General features: G+C 36.1%; 1 protein-coding gene across 1 annotated transcript in view; it reads right to left on the reverse strand.

Moving 5' to 3' along the window:
• Positions 1 to 573: 573 nt before the first annotated feature.
• The window catches only part of mgat4a (alpha-1,3-mannosyl-glycoprotein 4-beta-N-acetylglucosaminyltransferase A), a 57,203-nt gene continuing 33,127 nt past the window's right edge, over positions 574 to 24,649 (reverse strand). The window contains exons 7-16 of the mRNA XM_058786665.1: positions 24,479 to 24,592; positions 20,716 to 20,791; positions 17,252 to 17,366; positions 15,987 to 16,117; positions 15,604 to 15,711; positions 14,875 to 15,068; positions 8,152 to 8,230; positions 7,633 to 7,693; positions 6,896 to 7,008; positions 574 to 3,779 (exon numbers count right to left, since the gene is read on the reverse strand). Of these exons, the coding sequence (XP_058642648.1) occupies positions 3,753 to 3,779; positions 6,896 to 7,008; positions 7,633 to 7,693; positions 8,152 to 8,230; positions 14,875 to 15,068; positions 15,604 to 15,711; positions 15,987 to 16,117; positions 17,252 to 17,366; positions 20,716 to 20,791; positions 24,479 to 24,592 (1,018 nt within the window). The 3' untranslated portion in view covers positions 574 to 3,752. The remainder of the gene's footprint in view (positions 3,780 to 6,895; positions 7,009 to 7,632; positions 7,694 to 8,151; positions 8,231 to 14,874; positions 15,069 to 15,603; positions 15,712 to 15,986; positions 16,118 to 17,251; positions 17,367 to 20,715; positions 20,792 to 24,478; positions 24,593 to 24,649) is intronic.

The following is a 24,649-nucleotide window of genomic DNA, read 5'->3' on the forward strand; positions in this document are numbered from 1 at the left end:
GTAATATGTACAAATTCACACACAACTTATCTTTAATTTGGCCTGAATTGCAGGTGCTTGTCTAAACTTGAAAGTTTAGAGAAAATATTAAATACGTTGAAAAATGTTATTATAATATGATGTGATGCGCCACAATTTCAAATTTTGTAGTGTGTGCATGTTTAAGATTTGAGGAAGATAATCTGCAAAGATTCTCCTTATGTGTGTGCTGCAACCAGATTTCATAATCGGTTAGGATTTTAAAAATCCTGTAGTATGAGCCAGGCTTTAGAGTGTGCATCAATCTGCACTTCGAATTCTAACCACAAGTAGTAGACCATCCGGGAATCTTTGGCATACTTTTTTAAACATACTATGATTTGGGACATACTAATTCTATTTTCGAATACTATTTAGGACGGATAGTATGCGAATTGGGATGCAACAAGTGAGCAACTCCATTTGTTTGTCTGAGGAGCAACAGTAACTAAGGGGCGGGCTTACCGATAGGTCAATTGGATAAACTGGAAGTGGGCGGGTTTCATAAACCAAAACAGAGACCATATTCGGGCCAGAATGCACATTTTCAAAGGAGAATGATGACCAAGGATTTATCTCCATCTCTCCTCTCAGGAGAGATCATAAACAAACTGTAAACAAATGTTTATGACAGTACATTGGCTTTCTGTTACAAAACACACACTGAGATTCACATCCGGCTCCAAGTAGTCACTAAAATGAGGGTGTACAGTATGTATCTAAAAAGGATATGTTCTGAAACTTGAAGCATCAAGCATTATACAATGACAGACTGAACTAAAACTTTCATCTTATTAAAGATATATACAATCACATGAGATGAGAGCACTTCGGAAATCTGTACAGCAGTTACGTCACCATCAAGTCCCTACGTCAGGAGCTACAAGCAAAATAAATAGGAACCGTAGCTTTACAGTATAATAAATGTACAGTGTAATAAATCCAGGTGTCAAAACCAGCACACTTAACACTTCTGAAAATAGCATTTCCATTATAAATCTATGGTTCTGGTAATATTTTGCTCCTGACCAGGTCCACATAGAATCTGCACCAGCAGCACTCTATAGAAATTGCAGTCATTCATTACGTTCTATGCATTTTTACATATTGTGGCTTATTTGATTGTTAAAGAATCCCTAAGCAGACAAGGTGATGAAAAAAAAAATATTTCAATACTTAAGTTTGCTTGCAAAATGTTTGCATTAGTTTGTAAACGCATTATGTTGCCTCAAGAAACTTTGCGTTCACTTGCAAAAGTTCTATGATCGCTCAAGGAAATTGGCAATACTTCTACGTTCATTTGTAAAATAGTACTGCGTTTCCCCAAGAAACTTTGCTCACAAAACTTCTCTTCCCCCAATAAAATGTGCACTTGCTCACAAATCTTTTGTGTTAATTCGCAAAAAGTGCTGCGTTTACCCAATAAACTTTGCATTCGCTTGCAAAACCTTTTCAATATCTAGCAAAACCTTTGCGTTCTCTCACAAAGTACTGAAACACAGTTCTTGGTCCTACCTCATATTTCCATCACAAATGTATTGCGAGCAAACACAAAGTTTGTTTGCGTTTAACGTCACGCCAGATTCTGTAGCTGTTTTCATGGTGAGAAAAATTTATGGCTGAATTATTTCAGGTTTTTACCATTTATTTTTGCTAAAAACTAACACTGTATTTGGCTTAAAGTGCCCCTATTATGGATTTTTGAAAATTACCTTTCATGCAGTGTGTAACAGCTCTAAGTGAATGAAAACATCCTGCAAAGTTTTAAATCTAAAAGTGCACCGTGTATAAAGTTATTGTCTCTCAAAAGAAAGAGTCGACTCTGAATCATTGAAACAAGTCGTTTTTAAAAACGAATCCCAAGCTGTTTCATGTTGACCATTAGCATATTGCCCGCCCACTTGTTGGTCTTTTCGCATTGGTCTGAATGAAAATGCAAATTCATTCTTTGGCACTAGGTGCCGCTTTTACTAGGTAACGCTGTACACAAAGCAGCACTGAGCACACAAACACTGCTTTAAATGAAATCGACCAATCAACTGCAGATTAGCGTCACGCAAAGGCAGGGTTTGGAAAAAAGAATCGTTTGAGAGTCGTTGAGCAAATAAGGTAAATATAAATGCATATTATAAGAAAATGAAAGTGTTTTTTGACCTTGCATGCATGTCAATCTGTTGTTGGGGACTCCCAAAACCAAAATACGAACCTTTCATTACCTATAATAAGGGCACTTTAATGCAAACACTTTGAGAGAACCAAGATCTTTGAAGTATAATTTTTCAATGCTTTGAAAAATCAGCTCATTTTATTTCCCCACCACCATGTCTCTTTAGGGACTCTGTAGATTGTGCTTTCAGCTACCATTAAAATGTAGTACCCTCAGCTTCATTAATCATTTCACCACATTTAAATTCATTCTGTGCAGAAAAAAATCTGCAGATTCCATCTGGACTTAATCATGACTCACTGAACATTCAGATACTTGCGATACAGCATAGAAAGGAGAACATTTTCTGACTGACATGATGAAAGCGGATTATTTGAGATGGAAAATGCTCCATGAACAAATGAAGACATGAAAGACTCTGGAACATAAAAATGGACATGCCATGCTCTACACTTGAACGTCTCACTTAAATCAAGCAACTAACAAACTGTCCTATTGATGATTTAAGCGTTTTGACACAGGGCGCAAGGCAGTCCTTTACCAGGCCCCCTACTGGGATGCTGGATGTTAAGGCACAGAAGTGGGCGGCCCTGCACCCTTCTCAACTACAGAGATACAAACGTCAACCATCACTCGACTTGAAGCCACAATAAATCTCTGCCACATCATACATTTCCAAAGAATATAAAATAAAAGCATTTACCTTTTGTACAAATTAAAGATTTATTTCAAATAAATTAATTCACCTTCATAGATCGTCATAATAATAATAATAATAATAACAACAGCAATTAAAAACCTTCAGATTGAAAGCCATGATTGATTCGTTGACACTAAACCAACACAAAAGAAGAAAAGCCACTTCTGTTGACCAGGTAGAGGCCCAAAGATATGCTGTTTGTTTTTTAGAAATATGTTTTTAGATTTTGGCAAAGCAGTCAATAAAATAATAAACTGGTCTCTAAATGTTCTTAAAAGTGTTTCAAACATCAACAGCCTAAAACCTACCTAAAACCCTGTAAAAAAAAAAAAAAAAAACTTCGAAAAACAAAAACTTCTGTCGTCCCACTCGTTCATCTCTCAACCGAAATCCAGCCGGGCTTATCTGACCCAGGGTCAGTTACAGTCCATGACGGCAGAGCGCTGAGGACATTCTTCATCAGTAGGGGACATTAACATATTCTCCAGCATTGGTGCAGCCTTGAATCCTGAACTTCAAATCTTAATGACAGCGATGATTGCAATTCTTTACGACACAAATTTAGTGTCTGAAAACATTCTGTCAAAAAGTGTTTGTTTTTTTTTCTGTACAGTAGTAGTCACATTCACACAACAGAATTCAGGGAACAGTAAAAGGTAAAACGAAGTCTGACGACAGAGGCAAAGGCAAGTAGAACTACCAAAGGAAGATGAAATGACAAAAAAAAAAAGAGGAAAAAGTTAAGTTTAAGAGGAGAAGAACATAAAGCCAGGGTTCTTTCACGCACTCTTGATCCGCTGTAGATGCGAGCAGCACGTCCCTGTTGTGGTGACCAGAGGACCTCGACCACTGGAGACATTCAGGTAGTTACCCAGGTATCCTCTTGATATGGATCTGACGAGACATTAAAGAACATGTCAAGAACAAGGCATATGAAGAACAATCTATGCACATCAACAAAAAAAACAATACAACACATCAAGTTTGAAGCAACACTTTATTTATTACTGTCCAGTCAACTGTGTTCTGATTTTGGACATGTACGATTTCAGTGTCAAAACTAAACCAGGCATCCGTCAAAATGTCCTTGTGTGCCAGAGAGTGTTGACTTATGGCAGGTTTTGGCAAAAAATGCAAAACAAAGAGAAGAGATATGATGTATGGATTGTTGCTTTATCAAAACACTCCCAAGTAATAACATTGTAATAACACAATACCACCCAAAACTTTGACATTTTTGTGCATTCACTTATCAATGAGATGTTTTGAGTAGATAAACTATGGTTTTAATTGAAAAATATGATCTTTTATAAGCTCACATTTCACCGGAATGCAAACAGCATTGGCAATTTTGAATGCATTAAATACAGCATCAAGTTTATAAGATATTCAGTAATTGCAGATATGATTCAAATGATTCACAGTAAAGGAATGAAGAGGGAGAGAGCATGTGATTGGACTAGGGTTGGACAGTATAACCAAAAACTCAAATTAGGAGTAATTTCGGTCACACTTTATTTTAAGGTCAAATTCTCACTCTTAAAACATTAACGATGACTTTTGCCTCAGTAAACTCCTAATTTGCAGTTTATTAATAGCAAGGTAGTTGTTAAGTTTAGGTATTGGTTAGGATTAAGGATGTAGAATATGATCATGCAGAGTAGGTGCTTTATACAGTGGGTACGGAAAGTATTCAGACCCCCTTACATTTTTCACTCTTTGTTATATTGCAGCCATTTGCTAAAATCATTTAAGTTAATTTTTTTCCTCAATGTACACACAGCACCCCATATTGACAGAAAAACACAGAATTGTTGACATTTTTGCAGATTTATTAAAAAAGAAAAACTGAAATATCACATGGTCCTAAGTATTCAGACCCTTTGCTGTGACACTCATATATTTAACTCAGGTGCTGTCCATTTCTTCTGATCATCCTTGAGATGGTTCTACACCATTTGAGTCCAGCTGTGTTTGATTATACTGATTGGACTTGATTAGGAAAGCCACACACCTGTCTATATAAGACCTTACAGCTCACAGTGCATGTCAGAGCAAATGAGAATCATGAGGTCAAAGGAACTGCCTGAAGAGCTCAGAGACAGAATTGTGGCAAGGCACAGATCTGGCCAAGGTTACAAAACATTTCTGCTGCACTTAAGGTTCCTAAGAGCACAGTGGCCTCCATAATCCTTAAATGGAAGGCGTTTGGGACGACCAGAACCCTTCCTAGAGCTGGCCGTCCGGCCAAACTGAGCTATCGGGGAGAAGAGCCTTGGTGAGAGAGGTAAAGAAGAACCCAAAGATCACTGTGGCTGAGCTCCAGAGATGCAGTCGGGAGATGGGAGAAAGTTGTAGAAAGTCAACCAGCCCTCCACCAGTCGGGGCTTTATGGCAGAGTGGCCCGACGGAAGCCTCTCCTCAGTGCAAGACACATGAAAGCCGCATGGAGGACTCCAAGATGGTGAGAAATAAGATTCTCTGGTCTGATGAGACCAAGATAGAACTTTGGCCTTAATTCTAAGCGGTATGTGTGGAAAACCAGGCACTGCTCATCACCTGTCCAATACAGTCCCAACAGTGAAGCATGGTGGTGGCAGCATCATGCTGTGGGGTGTTTTCAGCTGCAGGGACAGGACGACTGGTTGCAATCGAGGGAAAGATGAATGTGGCCAAGTACAGGGATATCCTGGACAAAACCTTCTCCAGAGTGCTCAGGACCTCAGACTGGGCGAAGGTTTACCTTCCAACAAGACAATAACTCCGTGACTGTTCTTGAATGGCCCAGCCAGAGCCCTGACTTAAACCCAATTGAGCATCTCTGGAGAGACCTAAAATGGCTGTCCACCAACGCTACCATCCAACCTGACAGAACTGGAGAGGATCTGCAAGGAGGAATGGCAGAGGATCCCCAAATCCAGGTGTGAAAAACTTGTTGCATCTTTCCCAAAAGACTCATGGCTGTATTAGATCAAAGGGTGCTTCTACTAAATACTGAGCAAAGGGTCTGAATACTTAGGACCATGTGATATTTCAGTTTTCTTTTTAATAAATCTGCAAAAATGTCAACAATTCTGTGTTTTCTGTCAATATGGGCTGCTGTGTGTACATTAATGAGGAAAAAAATGAACTTAAATGATTTTAGCAAACGGCTGCAATATAACAGTGAAAAATTTAAGGGGTCTGAATACTTTCCGTACCCACTGTAAGTACTAATAAACAGTCAATATGCTAATAATAGATATGCTAATAAGCAACTAGTTAATAGTGAGGACTGGTCCCGGTAACACTTTATTTCAGGGTCTCTTAACTAGTTGCTTATTAGCATGCATATTACTAGAATATTAGCCATTTATTAGTACTAATTAAGCACATGTTAATGCCTTATTCTACATCCCTAATCCTACCCAATACCTAAACTTAACAACTACCTTACTAACTATTAATAAGCAGCGAATTAGGAATTTATTGAGGGAAAAGACATAGGTAATAGTGAATAAGTGTTCCCTATTCTAAAGTGTTACCCTGGTCGCTATACTTAAAGTTTTGCCGAAATTTCATAACAGGAGTGGTGTGTGTGTATATGTATATATATATATATATATATATATATATATATATATATATATATAAAATAGTTACTTGTGCTGGAAATTTAATGGAAAAAATTATGTATGTACTAAATGATCACATGGTTTTGACCATTCATGAATAAGTCTTATTAAAAGTACTTATTATAGGCATTTCTTTTATTTATGAAGATGTTTCTTTCCTGTTGTATTTCCTGAAAGCGATGCAGACAAAGCAAAATATAAGATTATTAATAAATAAGTCTGGCATTAGTGCAAAAAGAGCTTCACATATGCAACTCCTGAATCTAAACAAAATGAATGAATAATATAATAAATGCAACCTACAACAGTAATATCACAGTGAAATCTCTACTACCGTATACTATGATAGATATTGTCCAGCTCTAGACTGACCTAAACCAAAGGCAGCATACAGACCTCGCTAACAATTGCCCACACGGCGGAGTCCTTCTGGACCGTCAGACGAACAGCCACCACAGGGTTAAAGGCAGGGTCAACTGTTCCCTCTGCCACTCCTTTCTCAAACTGAGCTAAAGAGAGACAAAGGAAAAAAAAAAAAATAAAACATATGTATCTCTAAAAGTGGAGACCAGAAGCGTTTGTAACATTTTGTATTCAGTTATTTGCCAGACACTCCTTTCCAAAGGGACTGAATAAAAGTTAAAAATCTGAAGCAAATGGTTTACTTAACGGAAGATGTGTCAAGATTAGATTGATTTCTAAAGGAAACAATAAAATACACTAAAATTGTTTTAAAGCGTAATAATATTTCACATTACTATTGTATTTGCTTATTTTGATCAAATAAAATGCAGTCTTGCTAAGCATAAGAAGCATACAAATCTTAATGTCAATTCTGTTTGTAATAACATCTATACAAGTTTAAATTCAAATTCAAAGGCATCATAAAAACACGGGGCTAAAAAAAAAAATAGTGTGTAAACCAAAAAACCCTTGTAACTCGAAATGAGTTTGTTGAAAAGTGAAATACTTTCTCGGGCAGAAAGAGAAATGTACTGAGCATATGCTGAATAAGTGCCATCATTGTTTTATAGAGTTACAGCACACTGGTTTCTCGTATTTGCAAGGAAGGCACAGCAATCATTTGCTTCAAGTGCAAAACTGCTGATTTGAGCATGAATGTAACAACTCACCAAGTTTATAGAAGCGGTCCTCTGTTCGTTTGTATTTCTCTTTGGTCTTCAATTCAGTGTCCTGCAAGAGATAACATCCTCATTTAGAAGCACTTCAAGAGCCTGTTTTAGAGGGACTAGCTCCATGCTAACAATGTTAGACACAACTGTGGGAGCAATGTTTGTACACAACGATAAAATAATAAGTAAACCCAAGCTCACAAACCCATTTACACAAACTCAGAAATATTACCAGCCTCATTTATTCGAGGAACATCATCAAGAACAAACATCAAAGCCCATTTGAAGGCTTTTTAAGCTCTGTATCACAGCAGGATGGCAGTACGCTGCCTCATTACCACGGTAGCTCAACCTGCGATTGACTAAAATTATCCCTGGTGGCAGCATACACAGGAGACCTACGCCAGATATTCCTATCAACCTGTGCTTAAACTCTGACAAACCTGTCACCCCAGGGCTTGCTTGGACATTTAGAGGAAACTGTATAAATCTAATTGAGAATGTGTGTTTTTTATTTACCGAAAAGGGCAGGATCTCGACAGTAGTGTTCTCGATTTTGTCACCTGGGTGCTCCTGGTTTCCACTGCGAAAGAGGAACCTGCCAATCAAAGGCTGATTGTTAATGAATATGCATGTACAGGCACAAATTCATGAATATTCGTGAACACGCATGTACAAACACTGGCAGGACATGGACAAGACTGAGTCGAACCTAGATAGCGCAGCCAGAACACACAGATAAGGGGTCTCTAAATAGGCCCCTACTTGAGCTGCTAATTAAATCCAGTCACACGTAAGTAAATTGACACTTCATCTTGTTAGCACTGTTTCTACTCACACAAACACTTTGAACAGGTCAGGACTCTTGTTAGACAAAGAAAATTAATGGGCAAACAGCATGACTGTCTGTCCGCATCTATTTCCCATCTATCCAATCCCTTACTCACTAACAGGATCAACTGTAAGGATGGTCTGATGTACCACGACCAGTGTGAGAGAGATTTGGGCCTTCAAAAATAGAATAAAAACAGGAATATTGTAAAATATTATTACAATTTAAAATATCCTGTTTCATATTTTAATATATTGTTCAAATGTAGTTTATTTCTGTGATGGCAAAGCAGCCATTACTCCAGTCTTCAGTACAATACGATATGAAACGATACAATATAACAGAAATCTGTCCTACGTTACAGCAGGTTCATTCACAATTACAAGACTTTATCACATGACAAGACCTTTACAATCACAAAAAGAAAAGAAAAAAACACTTTTCAAAGCTCCGGTGCAGATTTAATTTTTGTGTAACTTGTAACATGATCAAAGCTGATGCGCTGCTAAAAAAAAACAACAAAAAAAACATGTCTTATTATTATGAATGTTGAAAATAGTTGTGCTGCATGTCATTTTTGGAAACTACGGACAGTTGACCAAAAAAAATAAATGAACAAAAAACGGACACTCTGTCATCATTTCTTCACCCTCATGTTGTTACTGTTTGAATTTCTTCAGTGGATATTTAAAAAAATGCTGGCAACAGAGCACTCATTGGACTTGCAAAGATGGCTTCGTGAAATACAGAAATTGTCACTGTATGTACAAAAACAGTTAAAGCATTCTTCAAAATAAGTTATTTAGAAGAAAAAGCTACAGAGCTTTTTAACGACTTGAGTAAATGATGACAATTTTCATTTTTGGGTGACAGCCCCTTTAACAGCATGGTTATGAATTCCGTGTATTTAAATACAGTAATCTCTTATCTAGTTGGCTGATATAGATGTGCTTTTAATTGACAAAAAAATTATAATAGCATTAGAATTGGGTTGAAATTTTATACATTTTTTGTTGACTTTAAACGTGAAGTTTTTTTTGTGAAAATTTGAAGGTGCCATAGACTGCATTGATACAATAATTAAAATTGTTCTCTGATATCTACATAAAAGGTTATGTGGCTTAGATAAGGGCAAATATTCTCCAGAAACGGTTTTACATGTCCATTTACAACCCTAGGATTTGTCCCTAGAATGAAATGTTCTGTTATTACCTTATTTGGAAGGGTCAAGAATAATAATGTTGAGATCTGCTCTGATTGGCTGTTTCACAGTGCGGCTCATTTCAGTAGCTCACAGGAAGGAAACAGGGAAAATAAGATTTCACTTATGTACTGTATTGAAATATATATGTACTGTAATGTAACAGGCTACCGCTAGCAAGGAGCTAACCATGTCTCTTTAGTGGCTCGCGTTATTTTAGTAGAACGCGTAATTTGCTTTCCGTGCCTTTCTGAATACAGACACCAACCCATCCCTGCAATTCACATCCCCTGCACAGCCTGGAACATATAACATTTATTTCTATGATCTGCCATTTTCGCTGTTGTCCTCGCTTGTTTCTTCACAATATCTGCAGAACTTCTGATGGTTCGGCTGGTGGCTGGCCTAGAACATGGGCGGGTATAAGCAAATGTTGGGGCGTAACTATTAGTGATCCCGACTGTAGCGTCACAGTCGGTGTTATGTTCTGATTCGCATTCACAAGATTTACATGAGGAGGAGTAAACAATGGTGTTTGAGGCTCACGGTATGTCATTTCCATGTACAGAACTCTTATTATTCAACTATGCCAACAGGTAAATACAGTTTTCCAAGAAAATTTGGTAACACTTTAGTATCGGGACCAATTCTCACTATTAACTAGTTGTTTATTAGCATGCCTATTATGAACATATTGGCTGTTTATTAGTACTTATAAAGCACATATTCTGCATGACCATATTTTACATCCCTAATCCTAACCAATACCTAAACTTAACAACTACCATACTATTAATAAGCAGCAAATTAGTAGTTTATTGAGGCAAATGTGATAGTTAATGATTTGTTAGCAGTGAGAACTGGACCTTAAAATAAAGTGTGACCGAAAATTCTAAATATATTTTCTGACATATACAGATTTGTTGCTAAAAATACAGGTCATTCTGGCAGGGCAACCAAAAATCCAATGTACTGACCCAGATTGGGCCTGCAAAAAAAGGATCTTCTCCTTGAGTTGTGTATCTGCTCAACATAGAGCAGTGGTTGGCAACAGGCGGCCCACGGGCCAAAACTGGCCCGCCAGCAATAATATCTGGCCCGTGCCTGCAGCCAGATTATTTTGATAGCGGCTGGTTCTGAAATAGATCGGTCATGACAGCAGCAGTTACTCACAATCAGAGTATGTGAGCAGAGCGGAGTGGTGTGATTTTGACTGCAGCGAAGAGCGGAATTTTTAAAAGTTGGAGCGTTGTGGTTTTCACTCGCTCCAAGAGCGCTCCATCCCAAGTACAATTCATGCCAACCGCCCTTAAGACTATGATGACAGCAATGGACATGAGCAGGAAGTTATAGTTCAAGGAATTTGTTTGTTCCTTCTGAATATTTTCAGCTGAAAGCATGATTTAAACAAGTAGGCCTACTACAACACTTATTCACACACAATCGCGCACTCAATAATGCATTCAAACAAATGTAATCTTACAGTGCTACTTCTTCTGTATCCGATTTCAAATGAGCAGAAATCTGTGAGAAATGCATCGATCCGTAGGTAAAATAACTGATGAAAACGTAGTTATTTTCATCACAAACAAAATTTGCCTTTTAATACCTTTTAATTCTGACAACCATGTTATTGGCTTGTCATGTGGTAGGAAAAAAGTTCGAACACTAGTGTTCCAATAAGCCACTTTAAAAGTCTCGTGTTATTTTATTTATTTTATTTTTTAATATACGTTATGAACAGAACTGTGATATCTCAAACATACTGAAATACTTTAGACGCGGAGCGGTGTTTCTGATATCAGTGAGCGAGGAGTGGGCCGGGAGCAGGAAATGGTGAACCCGGAGCGGAGTGATTATTAAATGCTCGGAGCGCGGAGGGGAAACTGAACTCGGCTCACATACTCTGCCAGACACCGCCACACAAATGAGGCTTTTTGTTAAAGGGGTCATATGACGTGATTTCAAGTTTTCCTTTCTCTTTGGAGTGTTACAAGCTGTTTGTGCATAGATAAGATCCCTAGATCCCAACTAAGATCCCTAAGTTGCAAAGACTAAAGTCTCAAACCCAAAGAGATATTCTTTAGAAAAGTTAAGACTCAACCACGCCCCCTAAAACGGCTCATTCAAACACACCCCCATGTCTACGTCACGGTGTGGGAAGATTTGCATAACACCGCCCAAACATATACGCAAAAGAAAGGCGGCGTAACTTTTATTCTCGCTGTAATATTGTTGCTGCCGCCGCCATGTCGTGGAGACGCTGTGTTTTGTTGTGAAAGCGGAAGTACTTTGTTTGGCCTTCCAAATGAAGTACACAACTAGAAATCAGTGGTTAAGTTATATTTACAACACTGTTCCAGTACAGTACAACGCAAATATTCGAGCGTGTGCAGCGCATTTTATGGAGGACTATTTCCTGATACAGGGAGAGAGTAGCCTACAATGTGAACACTATGAATGGCTGTGAATACTATAAAGTGGGGCAATTCCAACGTCGCAAGGAAAAGTCTGGTGCTTCTCACTCACAGCCTGTAAATACGTTTCGATATTTAAATAATTTGCTACTGACTATTCAAACATGAGTTTTGAGCAGTGTAGAGTAGTGTTTGTTTGGCGTTTCTACGATCAAAAATGCAGACATGGTGTTATGTTTACGCTGTGTGGCGCAATGTGTAAAAAGGCCATATGAATCATTATAAACAGTAATTATGTCCTCACTGAATACAACAAATGTCTCGTTTATAGCGGGTTTTATTGTTTTAGTCTCGTTGCGCCGGGACCATAGACTGTAAAAAGGCCGGGACACGACATCACAATATGGTAAGGGGCGTAACATTTCCATCACACGCTTGAGGTATTCGGCCAATCACAACACACCGTATAGCTGGCCAATCAGAGCACACCTCGCTTTTCAGAACGATGAGCTTTGTAAAAAATCGACGGAGCAACAATAATATACAATATGTGGAAAACAATGTGTTTTTTGAACCTCGAACTGCATAAACACATTGCATTACACCAAATACACTAAATAATGTTCTTTTTAGCAACATCATATGACCCCTTTAATGACTGTCCTCCTACAGGATTTAACACAGTAACAGCTCACTAGCAGTTACAAAATACACTGCAACAGTCTGTCACAGGCAATTCTAGTTGCATTTTTCATCAATTAATTTTTTTAATTATCCTTTGACTATGTTCTGGCCCGCCATCTAGTGGTGAATGTTTTTTTTTTGGCTTGATGCCAAACTTACTTGCCGACCCCTGACAGAGCATTGTATTTCGATCACAATCGATAAAAAAAAAAAAAAAAAAAAAAAAAGGCCAATCTGAATGAAAATGCTCCATGTAAACAATAGTGTTGTCAAATGATTAATCGCGGCATCCAAAATAAAAGTTTGTTTACATAATGTGTACTAATAAATAAATAAATAAATAAATAAATAAATACACATACATACATACATACGTATATATTTAAGAAAAATGTGTTATGTTTATATATTAAATATACACACACACATATATATATATACATACATACATACATATATACACACACACACACACACACACACACATAATAAATATATACAGTACACACATATGTGACCCTGGAGCACAAAACCAGTCTTAAGTCTCTGGGGTATATTTGTAGCAATAGCCAAAAATATATTGTATGGGTCAAAATTATCAATTATTCTTTTATGCCAAAAATCATTAGGATATTAAATAAAGATCATGTTCCATGAAGATATTTTGTAAATTTCTTACCGTAAATCAACACTTAATTTTTGATTAGTAATATGCATTGCCAAGAACTTCATTTGGACAAATTTAAAGGCGATTTTCTCAATATTTACATTTTTTTTGCACCCTCAGATTCCAGATTTTCAAATAGTTGTATCTCGGCCAAATATTGTCCGATCCTAACAAACCATACATCAATGGAAAGCTTATTCATTCAGATGATGTATAAATCTAAATTTTGAAAAATTGACACTTAAGACTGGTTTTGTGGTCCAGGGTCACATATGTAAACAAAAACTTTATTCTGGATGCCGCGATTAATCATTTGGGTAACACTTTACAATAAGGTTCATTACTTAACATTAGTTAACTACATTAGCTAACATGAACTAAGATTGAACAATACCTCTACAGCATTTATTAATCTTAGTTCATGTTCATTTCAGCATTTACTAATGCATTATTAAAATCACAAGTTTCTAATCCATTCAATAGGACATGTAAACACTTGATCGCTCTGAAAAACAAAACTGGAATAGCGTAATGACGCATGACGCACATAACGAGCTGATGTTGTTGTTGAATATAATAAATGTTGTGGTGATCTAAAATTCTCTTTCCACTCATCGTCTGTGAAGTGGTACAAGATAACATTCCACAAGTGCATGCTTCAAACTCTCATCTGCAGACGTCTAGTTTTGGATGCTGGGATGGCTGTTTTTACTGCTTGATCAAGCATGATAAGTATCACTGCAAAAAGCTTCATGTGCTTGTCTCCTAATTAGGACTCGAAATAGATAAATATCAAGTCGGCTTTTTTAAAAAAGCAAAAAAAAGCAAAAAGGAGGAAATTCTGCATATTTGTGCAGTGTGCTTATGTCAAAAGATTAAATCTGATTTTAAGTGACATATAAACGCACACATCAACCCGACCACTTTATTTAGTGTTCATGTAAAAATTACGTTCGGATTCATCAGTTGGAATGATTTAAAAAAAAGGGTCCATGTAAACGTGGCTAATGTGTTTTCTCCATTACATCTCTCTCTGTCTTCTTCTAGAGTTGTGTATCTGCTCAACACTGTTTTCTCCATTACATCTCTCTCCGTCTTCCTCTCCAGAGGTTTTTGGTTGCAGAGTCTTATTTTAGAAGCTTCTCATTAGCCACCTCTACTCCCCTGTGAGGACAGTGAGACATGGAGACGTGCGAATGATGTCTCCTGATTAGAGCTCTCTGAGTGAGTATGAACATCACTTTTAGGAGAGGGTGAAGATTACAGAAAGAAATCATTTGGGGGTGTGTATGTGCATGTGAATAGTATATTAAATAAATACAGACAAATTATATACTGGTCCCTCAAATGTCCTCTCACACTGGCTCTAGGCCATTGGGCCATCATTACCATCGATCCCCGTGTATGTGCATCTCTCTCAGTCGTCCTGAGACAGACTAACCTTTCTATGTTGACAGGCCGATCAAACTTGAACAGGACGTAGTCTCCAGCCATCGGAGTAATGGCCCAGAAGAAGTCTTCACCCATGTAGGTCTTCTCAAGTGTATGACCTTGATACACTTTAAGAGAGGTGGACACCTCCGCCGGCGGGTTCACGTGAATCTTATGCAACAGAGGTTTCAGGAAGTCTTTATCCTAACACAGCAGAAACCAAAGTTAACAGGAAGTGCAGCTGATGGCCAGACTGATTTATAACAGTCCTTAGTAGTAAAAACAGCAAGCAAAATTGAGTAAAAGGTCAGTTATTCAAGAAAAAATAGACACTTTGGTACAAGAAAACAGGATACAGGGTAAGACAAGATCTTATAAGATAATAGGAAGCCATAATAAGTTTGTGTGAAAGAGAATCAGAAACTTTAGAGTACTTTTAAGAGCAAAAGGAATGATTTGACAGTTGTGCAAAGTCATGAAGAGCCAGTAATAACGCAAGCGGTCTGATCACAAGTGGTCAGCCATAAATACAGGTGTAAGCAGGTTCCAACATGTTTTGGACAACAATCATTAAACCTACATTTGTAGTGTAAACAATAATGTGTCCCAAACAACAAATGAAGGACTTGCTTTTTGAACATCCTTTATGCTAAAACAAGGGTTTTAAACTTTGCTGGTTAGGTCACCCAAGACGGATGTTTATATCAAGTGTAAACAACACACATGAAATAGAAGTTACCGTGAGTTTCTGGATTTTCCCAGCAAGGGAGGAGTGCAGGCCTACGTGCTGAAACAAAGAGGGCCTAAAACGAATGCGTAGACTCGACTTCTGTCTCTCACAGTGTTTCTGGAGTGAAAAAGAATGAGGAAGCCAAATACATTAGACTGTGAGAATGAAGTAATACAAATAGAGTTAAAAATAAAAAAATATAGATAGAGACATGACGTTGTCTGTCTGTCTGTCTGTAGGGAGAAAGAAAGATCTGAAAAACAAGTTCACGTTCTGCTACGCTCAAGAGGTGTGAAAAGCCTCCCACTGCCTGACGCACCACAGCAGAGGAGAGTTCAAGGTCACAGAAACACACACACACACACACACACAGTCACAGAGCATTAACTTACGGCATCTTTCTCTGGGTTGCATACTTTGACCCAGAGTATATGATCCAGCAGCCAATCAATGGGCTTTTCCTTATAAAACATGAAGATAAACTCCACAATGAGATTTAGATCTGGGGCTTGGAACATCTTTCCTGAAAGTGGGAAAAAAAAAAGAGCATAAATTAAAGAGACTACCATTCAAAAGCTTATGGTTGTAAAGATTTTTAAATGTTTTTAAATAAGTTTCTTATTCTCACCAAGGCTGCATTTATTTGATAATAAAATGAGACAAAAACTGCAGTATTGTGAAACATTGTTACAAATAAAAGTTTTCTATTATAATATATTTTAAAATGTAATTTATTCCTGTGATGGCAAAGCTGAAATAAAGTCTTTAAAGGGATGGTTCACCCAAAAATGAAAATTCCGTCATTAATTACTCACTCTCATGTCGTTCCAAACCTTTAAGACATTTGTTCAACTTTGGAACACAAATTAAGATATTTTAGATGAAGTCCGAGAGCTTTCTGACCCCCCACAGACAGCAACGCAACTACCGCGATCAAGACCCAGAAATGTAGCAAGGAATGCACATGTTGTGAACGCGCATTGAAGACTGACTGAAGGCTGAATAAACTTGTCATTTTTGTTTTCTTTGCACACAGAAAGTATTCTCGTAGCTTCATAAAATTACGGCTGAACCACTGATGTCACATGGACTATTTTAACGATGTTCTTACTTCCTTTCTAGGCCTTGAACGTGTCATTTGTGTTGCTGTCTATGGAGGGTCAGAAAGTACTCAGATTTCATCAAAAATATCTTAATTTGTGTTCTGAAGGTGAACGAAGGTCTTACGGGGTTGGAACAACATGAGGGTGAGTAATTAATGACAGAATTTTCATTTTTGGGTGAACCATCCCTTTAAAGAGATTTTCTCTGAAATTAAAATTCTGTCATTATTTACCCACTCTCATGTCTTTCTAAACCTGTTCTTTCTTCAGAGGGAGAAATTCAGAAGAATATTTGTGCAGCTCAAATTATATAGACTACTTTTACAGTGCTTTTTGGGGGCTTGATTGCTCTTGGATACTGTGACTTCATTGTACTGAAAAGAGCAGTGGAAACATTCTTCAAAATATCTCTTAGTATTGCATGGAAGCACAAGTCATACAGGTTTGGATGGAATGACAGGAAGATGAGTAAATGATGACAATAACTCAAGTAATCTTAGTGATCTTTGAAGCTGGACATATAAATATAGATATTAAATATATAGAAGTCACACCAATGAAGCCCAGCTGTGAAAACTCAAGGATCATCCAGTCCTCAGTGGCGAGTTGTAGGGCAAAGTTTTTCATGGTGGCAAAATAGTTGGGCTTGGCAACGATGTCGTCCTCTAACTGTTAAAACAACAGGAAACAGACATGAATCATACAGAACAGCTCATAAACCAGATATACTTTCACACATGCTGCACCTACTAAAAATACCACATCTAACAATCAACCTGGAGGGAGGAGGAGAAAAAAGAAAAGAAAAAAAACACTTCTCACACAGACGCTCTTGCCACCAATGTAAGCACAGACAAACACTAAAAGCAAAGCTAAAGCATGTTGTCCTACACTCGAGTAACTTGAGTTCCAAAAAAACATGAAAGCAATACCTTTCCCCTCTCCTAAGAAAGCACAGCGTGTATTGAGAGCACAAAGACATGGAGACACTAGAGAGATTTATTGGCACAGCAAAGAAAAAAATTAAAGTGAAAACAAATGAATGACAACATTCAGTACAGTCCAACACACAGACAGAGAGAAGCACGTGAGAATGAGAAAAACATGAAAGTAGAATGACATAAATGAACATTAATACAGGATGCTTTTCTGTCTTAGGAAACATGGAAATATTAGAAAGATACTAAATACACAAAATACACTATTGTTCGAAAGTTAACAGTAATCAGTACGAATTTAATTAAATTTTTTATTTATTTAGTTTGAAAGAAGTCTGTTATGCTCGCTATGGATGCATTTATTTGATCAAAATACAGTAAAATCAATAATATTGCAAAATAATATATTTTATATTATATTGCAATATATTTAAAATTCTTGGAACGGTGAAGCTGAATTGTCAGCAGCCATTACTCCAGCCTTCAGTGTCACGTGATAAATGATCAATCTATCGCTACCACTCTATAAATCTTATTATCAATGTTAAAAACTGTTTTTACCGCTTAATATTACTGTGATAAAACTGTTAATTTCTTTTTCCAGGATTCTTTGATGAACAAAGTTCAAAAGAGCAGCATTTATTTGAAACAGAAAACTTTAGAAGTCAGAAGTCTTTACTTTTAATCATATTAGTACTTCAATAAATAAGAGGTTTTTTTTTTTTTGAAAGAAATAAAAGTAAAATCTTACGAACACCAAACATTTGAAAGGTAGTGTGAATGTAATAAAATAAATCTTTCCATAATGAACAACTGAAAAAGTAGGAAGAACATCTGCCTCTCATCACAAGTATGATGTTACATGAGAGTGGATAAATATTTAACATAATGTGAAACAAGTATAAATATAAAAACGCATTTATTAATTTATATTACATTACATAATGCACACTCTAACAGATTTGCTGAAAGGTGGACATTGGTTAAGTGAGCACTAAACATACAGGATTACAGCTGATATCACTGCAAAAATAACTGGTTGGCAGAAGCTTCTGCTTGATGTTTTTCATCATCTTATGCTTTTCATGTTTGTTTGTCTAGCAGAGAGAAACAAATAAGAGGTGTCAAGTTGTGCGTTACGCCGCTTTCAATCTGCTGCAGCCATGTACAGCTGCTCTAACCGTAGCAAATTCTTTCCCCTGATCATATTCCCAGCTGTAAAATCATTATCGCTTCATAAAAACAGAAATCCCAAAACCACCATGCCACGTTCCCATGACAACTGCTACAGAGCCAAAGTGTGTCTTTAGGGTATATCCAGATACACGAGTAACCACAGCAACCCCTGAGCAGAGAGCTTTTGGGGTACTTGTCCCTGTCTGAACTGAAGAGCTTCCAGCGGGGATCTGGCACACTATCTAGAAACCTACACTCAAATACACACCGTTTGGGAAGCTGACTGAAAGCGGACAATTCAATCAAAAGATATTTCATTGACATTTTAGGTTTAAGTTTAACCCTGGTCTCAAATGTTCAACTTCAAGTCTTTGTGTGACATGCTGTTAATTAGCAAAGACAAAACTTTTGATTCGACCTCCAGTCTGAATAAAAGAATGAAATATGCGTTCACCGTAATATACGTATTGTAAAGAAGTTATATTCATTTTTTTAGACTATGTTACTGGAAGTAAACTTGGTTAACTTAGTAACCGTGAGGGAATACCATGAATGGAGAAGTAACATCAGTAAAGCACTTTTAAACTTTTTTTTTTTTTTACTGAATAATTAAAATAAGGTATGTAATGACAACACAGAATTCAATGTTATTTTAGTATTATTATTTATATACGATTATATTTTAAACTAGCTTTTATTTTCATATTTTCAGTTTTAATCTTATTTAAGTTTCTTTTTTTCAGCTCAGTTAGTTGCCAATGTAACATTTATAATTTTCATTTAGTTTTTCAATCAATATTTATATCAGCTTTATTTCAATTAACACTTATTTTATAATAGTTTCAAGTTTAACAATAACAACTGCTTAAAATAAATTATTAAATTTATAAAATAATTTGGTAACACTTTACTTAAAGCCTTTATGTATAATGCGTTATATAGGGTTATTAAAGGGTATAATGCATTAAAATTATTCATAATGTGCATTGTAATACATTATATCTTGTTAATAACCAAAATTTTAAATGCATAGTATAACAATGAATTGAAAAGTGTTATAATGTATTAACTGTGGTTATAATTATTCATGAGATTGTACAATGCATTATAAAGGTGCATTACAAGGCATAATTAATGCATTAAATCTACTTTTATAATGCATTATACAAATGCTTTAAGTAAAGTGTTACCAATTTATACATAAAATAAAAACACTAAAATGGCAAGAGCGAATTTAAGCATTATAAAGTAATGTATGAAAATGTATATTCATTTTAAGATTGGCTGAAGATCACATTTATTGATATTATTAAATTATAAGCTATTAAAAAAAATAAAAATAACTTTAAGAGAATGTAAGATAATGGCAAAGAAAAAGGGGGAGCTAACCTATACAATTAAATATTCAATAGAGGCCAATATACCGCCAGTATTAATTGGTATTGAACAATTTTTTTTTTAAATCTATATGAACTGATACCCAATACAGTACCAATTTATTGTGCATCTTAATTATTGTACGTGGTAATTTACAGCATGCCACAAATGCTGTCAATAGAAATAAACGTTTAGATCATCATTTAGGCGATATAACCGTTTCAGAGTTAAAATTTTCCACAATATTTAACTTGTTTACAATGCAGAAACAGCTATGAGAAAGCCATGCGTAGGTCACTTTACCCAAAGTGTAAACACTATGATGCTTTCAAAACATTGCTGTGTTTCTATTTGTATCCTGAGACAGCCACACTGACTCAACCAATGGTGTGAGTTTACAGACCAATAGCAGACAGGGGAGTGTTTTGGGAACCTGTTAGATGTGTCATTCGATTTTTAATTCCGTTCAGTGACGCTAGTGGTGCAGACATTACACGCTTAACCTTTAAACTTGGTAATTTGATTACCTGGACATAATAGACCCCTTTGTTCACAGCATACATCATTAGAAAGGAATAGTCCAAGTTCTGCTTGGTCCTCCATCTACGAAGAAACACAAAAACATGTTAAAAAAGGGAGAGGGAGATGTCCAGCAGTCTAAAAGCAAAGGTTTAATGTACAAGTTAACCTGTTGATGAGTCAGTTAACTGACCGGGAGTGAAATTCTAGATGACGAGTGTGACTGACAGTAACAGAAAACAGAAACATACACAGCCGAAAAGCTAAATAAGGGTTGGGTGAGTCTATAAACACACATCACTCACGCATACCCAATATAAGCTTTGTTATTCATTTGTCCTTTTGGTAAAGGGTTCAGAAAAGAGAGATATAAATATTCAAAAAGGACAAAGAATATTAAATATGAGGGGCATCAAAGCCGCTCATTTCCTTTGATCAAACTGACTTTGTAAAGTGGACGAGTGTAGACTTTGTGGAACAGAATAAGAACTCAGAAGCTCAACAAGGCACACACAAACACACACACATTTGTTTTTGTGAAAAGTGGGGACATCCCATAGGCATAATGGTTTTTATACTGTAGAAACTGTATGTGGTATTGCCTACACCTAAACTTAGCCCTCACAGGAAACTGTGCATTTATACTTTCTCAAAAAAATAAATAAATAACACTCATTCTGTATGATTTATAAGCGTTTTGAAAAATGGGGACATGGGGCAATGTCCTCATAAGTCATCTTCTCATCGTAATACATATTTCATACCCATACTCATTATACAAATTTATGCCCTCATTTGTCACAAAAACGCGCACGCACGCAGTCATGTCAGATGGCATCATTGGGTACAATTTTAAAGTAAGTTGTTTCACTCAAAATCCATCTTGGCAATTGCCTTGATTGTGCAAAATCAACACTAAAGCACAAAAATCTAATGAGAGCAAAAATGTACTTACATTTAATTGAGTCAAATAGCCAATAATTTAATTAGGAATTGCAACCTAATGAATGATTTAAACAGAACTGTAAGAACGATAAGCTGACCCTTGCCAAAAAAAACAAACAAGGAAAAAAATAATAATGCTACCAATCTTTCTACAGCATCTACAGGCTTGATTCAGTATCCAAGTGCAGCCTAACAGACCTGCTGTATTTTTGGAAAATATACACTACTGTTCAAAAGTTTGGTGTCAGTGAAACTTTATGCATTTAAAAAAAAAAAAAAAAAAAGTGTCTTATGCTCACCAAGGTTTCATTATTATTTGTTTAATCAAAAATACAATAAAAACAGGAATATTGTGAAATATTATAACAATTTCAAATAACCGTTTTCTATTTTAACATTTTAAAATGCAATTTATTTCCATGAAGGTAAAGCTACATTTTTGGCATCATTACTCCAGTCTTCAGAGTCACATGATCCTTCAGAAATCATGATAATATGATCATTTGCTCAATAAACATTTCTGAATATTACTAATGTTGAGTTAACAACAGTTGGGATGCTTCGTATTTTTATGGAAATTTTGTTTTAGGATTCTTTGATGAATAGAAAGTTATTACAATTATTTGTAACTGCTTTTTTAATGAATAATTAAGTAATAACTTATTTAAAAAAGAACACGTTAGAACAAACTTTTGAATGGTATGTTTGTAAAATATTGTTTACTTACTGCTCTTAATTTAATGCTCTTAACTGCATGGCTCAAAATCAGTTTAATATATGTTATATTATTATTTAATTTGAATAAACAAAGGAGTGCGTTGAATAGCATGTCTATAAATATTTCTCTGGTATTTAAACAGACTATTTTTTCAGTCGTGACAACCCTAGGACAGACAGAATCAGAGTTATGAAAGAGAGAGCATGACACCAAAAGACAGAAGAGGCAGTGAAAGAAAGAGATGTCCAGAGTGATAGAGATTAAATTGAGACAGCTGTGGATGAAAGATTTAGGGAGAGCAGGAGATGAGAAGAGAGGTCCTTTTAGGACAGAGAGAGAGAGAGAGAGAGAGAGAGAGAGAGGAGGAAGGAAGTAATGAAGGAATGAGTTGATGTCTTTGACCTTGAGCTTACTGGCTTCCTGTCTCAAAACAAATCTGCCACGCCTCTCGCTCTGTCTTTCTCTCCAGAAAATCTCACTGACATCTCTCCCTCTCTAATCACATTTGTGACAGTAAATCAGCTCTGACTCAGGCACTGAAATATAAGATCCGGGCTAATCAAAACTTTATTTCAGCCTCACCACAGAAATCTCTATGGGCACATAAATACTGTCACGCGCACTCGCCGCAGCAACAGCCAGCGCAACCATATGACAGACCGCAATCAATACACCTACACACAGCACCTGTCAAACGCTTCAACACACTAAATAAAAAGCAGATATCAAGATATCAGTTAAGATATTTTATATGAAGTATGTTTAAAATGGTTACAATATTTGGGGACTACACAATTCTCCACTTAGTAATAACAAGTAGACATGTCCAATTCTTTGACTGCTAGTATATATGGGCTTAATGTCCATTGACATACTACACTACTGCATACTATTATACTATCTTGCATATGTAGTATTGTTTCAAATAAAAGTACATTGAGTACAGTATGCCAAAAAATGTCCAGACGGCATACAATTTTCAATGAAGTATGCATACACATTTTTTGAAGAAACATACTACGGTTCAAATTTTGGGGTCTGTAAGATTTTTAAGTAAATTAATACATTTATTCAGTAAGGATGCATTAAAATTGATCACAGTGCCAGTAAAGGCATTTATATTGTTACAAAATATATCTATTTTAAACTAATTCTGTTCTGTCAAACTTTCTATTTATTAAAGAATCTTGAAAATAAGTGTGACCCTGGACCACAAAACCAGTCATAAGTCGCTGGGGTATATTTGTAGCAATAGCCAAAAATACATTGTATGGGTCAAAATTATCCATTTTTATTTTATGCCAAAAATCATTAGGATATTAAGTAAAGATTGTAAATTTCTTACCATCAATGTATCAAAACTTAATTTTTGATTAGTAATATGCATTGCTAAGAACTTCATTTGGACAAATTTAAAGGTGATTTTCTCAATTTATATTTTTTTGCACCCTCAGATTACAGATTTTCAAATAGTTGCATCTCAGCCAAATATTGTCCGATCCTAACAAACCATACATCAACAGAAAGCTTATTTATTCTATATAGTCTCGATTTCGAAAAATTGACACTTAAGACTGGTTTTGTCGTCCATGGTCACATATGGTTTCCACAAAAATATTAAGCAGCACAACTGTTCTCAACATTGATGAAGGGTGAAGGATTTCTGAAGGATCGTGTGACACTGAAGACAGGAGTAAAATGATGCTGAAAATTCAGCTGTGCATCGCAGGAATAAATTACATTTTAAAATATATTCAAATAGACAACATATTTTAATGTTTAAAACCATTTAACAATAATACAGCATTTTTACTGTATTTTCGATCAAACAACTGCAGCCTCGATCAGCATAAAATACTTTTTTTTTTTTTTTTTTTTTTTTAACTCTCACAGACCCCAAACGTTTGAACAGTAGTGTATGTAGCAACTTTAGATAATAAATTAGGTCACTTTTAAGTAATACATTTTTCTATATACACTAACATTTACAGTATGCAACAAGGCAACTGTTTTATTATATACCCAGAAGTATGTACTTCCCCACAGTCTATTAGTGTTTTGTAGACGTATGTGGCTCCTGTAGAGCATAATGTTTCCTGAATTCTTACTTCACCCTCTCCTTTGAGTCGCCAAAGGTTTCTTTCAAGTTGCTGAAGTCTGGATAGTAGCTGGCAGGGGGAGATATGACCTCCAGTAACCCAGAATTCAGCTCTGTGTAGAACCTGATGGACAATGACAGTTAAGAACAACAGTTTGCAAGGCATCTGAACCATTAGGTT

Source organism: Onychostoma macrolepis, chromosome 09 (genome assembly GCF_012432095.1).
Source record: "Onychostoma macrolepis isolate SWU-2019 chromosome 09, ASM1243209v1, whole genome shotgun sequence".
In the NCBI taxonomy this organism is placed as follows: Eukaryota; Metazoa; Chordata; class Actinopteri; order Cypriniformes; family Cyprinidae; genus Onychostoma; species Onychostoma macrolepis.